We start from the raw sequence: 2,015 nt of genomic DNA, 5'->3' as shown, positions 1-2,015 counted from the left end.
AAAAGAATCACTGGATTCTATTCCAACCTGATTGAGAGCCGACAGATGGATAGCCGTGCCGTGACAGGGTGCGTTGAACATTTTCACTGAGAGGATGGGAGGTAGCCACTGACAACGGTGAAACCCTACATACAGCTTGCCATGGAAAGGAGTAAGAAGGATTGGATGAAGAAATTAGGAAAGCAGAGAGACGGAAGGGACCAAGCATCTCCATACGCTTATCTGAAATTCCCACCAATGAATTACATAAGTATCTCTATCTTTATCTTTATGTTTTATTCATCATTCATAACCATTTGAGTTTGCCTGACTAAGATTTACAAGGTGACCATAGCTTGCTTCATACCAACAATCTTTGTGGGATCGACCCTTACTCGCGTAAGGTTTATTACTTGGACGACCCAGTACACTTGCTGGTTAGTTGTGCGAAGTTGTGATAAAGAGTTGAGATTGCAATTGTGCGTACCATGTTGATGGCGCCATTGATGATCACAATTTCGTGCACCAGTAGGCACAGCATGCCAGTGTGTGCGGACAAGGGAAATGAAGCGCCTGGAAGTATCCGCAATCACATGTCTGAGATCCGAGTGAGACCCTGTAGGTACCAAGGGAGAAAGAACCAGTAGGAGTGGTCTCTGCGACCGTGTACTCGGAGTTGTCTCTGTCATACAAAGTAACTGTGAAGCACCTTGCCGTCTTCAAGTTGGCCTCGATACATTTAACAAGGTGTTGACTGAATTGTTGTCCAGTACCCAGCTGGGCCTCCGCCTCTCTCCCCTTGCGTACAAAAAGTTCGGCCAACCAACCATATGTTGCTTTCACCAAGGAGCATACAGGAAGGTTCCTCACACCCTTGAGGATTGAATTCACACACTCAGATATATTAGTCGTCATGTGACCGAATCTCCGGCCCTCATCACAATAATGTGTCCACAATGAATACTCAATCTGGTTTGCCCAATCACACATCGCCGGATCTTCCGAGCGAAGAATATCAAACCAGTAATCGAACTCAACCTCCGTCTTAGCATAGGCAGCGTTCACGAGAAGCCTCCTTGCGTCTTTACCCTTGAAGGTGAGGGCGAAATTTGCTGCTACGTGCCGAATGCAGAAAGCTCGGTATGTAATCGGAGGTAGCCAGCCCCCGTCAGAAGCCTCAAGGGCGGCCTTGATGCCGTTATGCCTGTCAAAGATAACGAGCAGACCCGGCTGTGGTGTGACGTTCTGACGGAGGTGGGAGAGAAAGAATGACCAAGACTCAACATTCTCACCTCGACTAGTGCGAATGCAACAGGGAGTATGTTGGAGTTCCCGTCCTGTGCAATCGCAACAAGCAGAGTACCCCCATACTTGCCATATATATGGGTCCCATCAATACTAACCAACAGCTTGCAATGACGAAATGCCTCGATACACGGTGGGAAAGTCCATAACAATCTGTGAAAATAAGCCTGAGTTTTGTCCAGCTGTCCCCCAACTCGAACAGGGCTAGTCCGAAGAACTGCAATAGAACCAGGCATGGTCACTTGCACTCCTAACACCCACCTTGGGAGCTCGTTGTAAGACTCATCCCAGTCACCATAAATGAGCACAACAGCCTTCTGCTTCGCCATCCAAACCCTCCTGTAGGTCGGCCTGAACCCATAGTGCGAGGCAGTCGCATTTAGGAGCACCTTGATGCTAACGGATGCATCAGCTCTAACCATTGGCATAATGAATGCCGATATCACATGATAATCCAAACTCCTGTGATCGCTGGAGATAGAGCTGGCGAGACAAGTATGCGGTCCATTGTACCGTTTGACCTCACATATGCCCTTGTGCTACCGGAGACTCAGCCGAATCAACCATGTGCACCCATTCCCGAACTCAGAACACTTGCCAACGTAATGGCGATAATCAGACTCCACAACCTTGTACTGTACACCTTAGCGGATGCTGTAAGTCTTCACACTTAACAGGGCATCCTCCTTATCCTGAAATTGCTGACCAACCTGGAACTCTGTCATACCAGC

At 48.2% G+C, this 2,015-nt stretch overlaps 1 protein-coding gene across 1 annotated transcript; it reads right to left on the bottom strand.

The window, feature by feature from the left end:
- Positions 1–489: 489 nt before the first annotated feature.
- On the bottom strand, positions 490–1,706 carry LOC107464580 (uncharacterized). The gene is made up of 2 exons (XM_016083501.1): positions 1,272–1,706; positions 490–1,224 (listed from the first exon to the last, which is right to left on the bottom strand). Exons 1-2 carry the CDS (start codon positions 1,704–1,706, stop codon positions 490–492), a joined length of 1,170 nt encoding a protein of 389 aa, XP_015938987.1.
- Between the last annotated feature and the right edge of the window lie 309 nt (positions 1,707–2,015).

This window comes from Arachis duranensis, chromosome 9 (assembly GCF_000817695.3).
Source record: "Arachis duranensis cultivar V14167 chromosome 9, aradu.V14167.gnm2.J7QH, whole genome shotgun sequence".
Taxonomy (NCBI): domain Eukaryota; kingdom Viridiplantae; phylum Streptophyta; class Magnoliopsida; order Fabales; family Fabaceae; genus Arachis; species Arachis duranensis.
The sequence above is the reverse complement of the archived record's forward strand: the minus strand, read 5'-3'. Positions and strand labels throughout refer to the sequence as shown.

Coding starts and splice junctions, on each gene's coding strand:
- LOC107464580 (XM_016083501.1), bottom strand. CDS start 1,706: ATGGTTAGAGCTGATGCATCCGTTAGCATCAAGGTGCTCCTAAATGCG. Junction 1,225..1,271: donor TTGCATTCGCACTAGTCGAG/GTGAGAATGTTG, acceptor CACCTCCGTCAG/AACGTCACACCACAGCCGGG.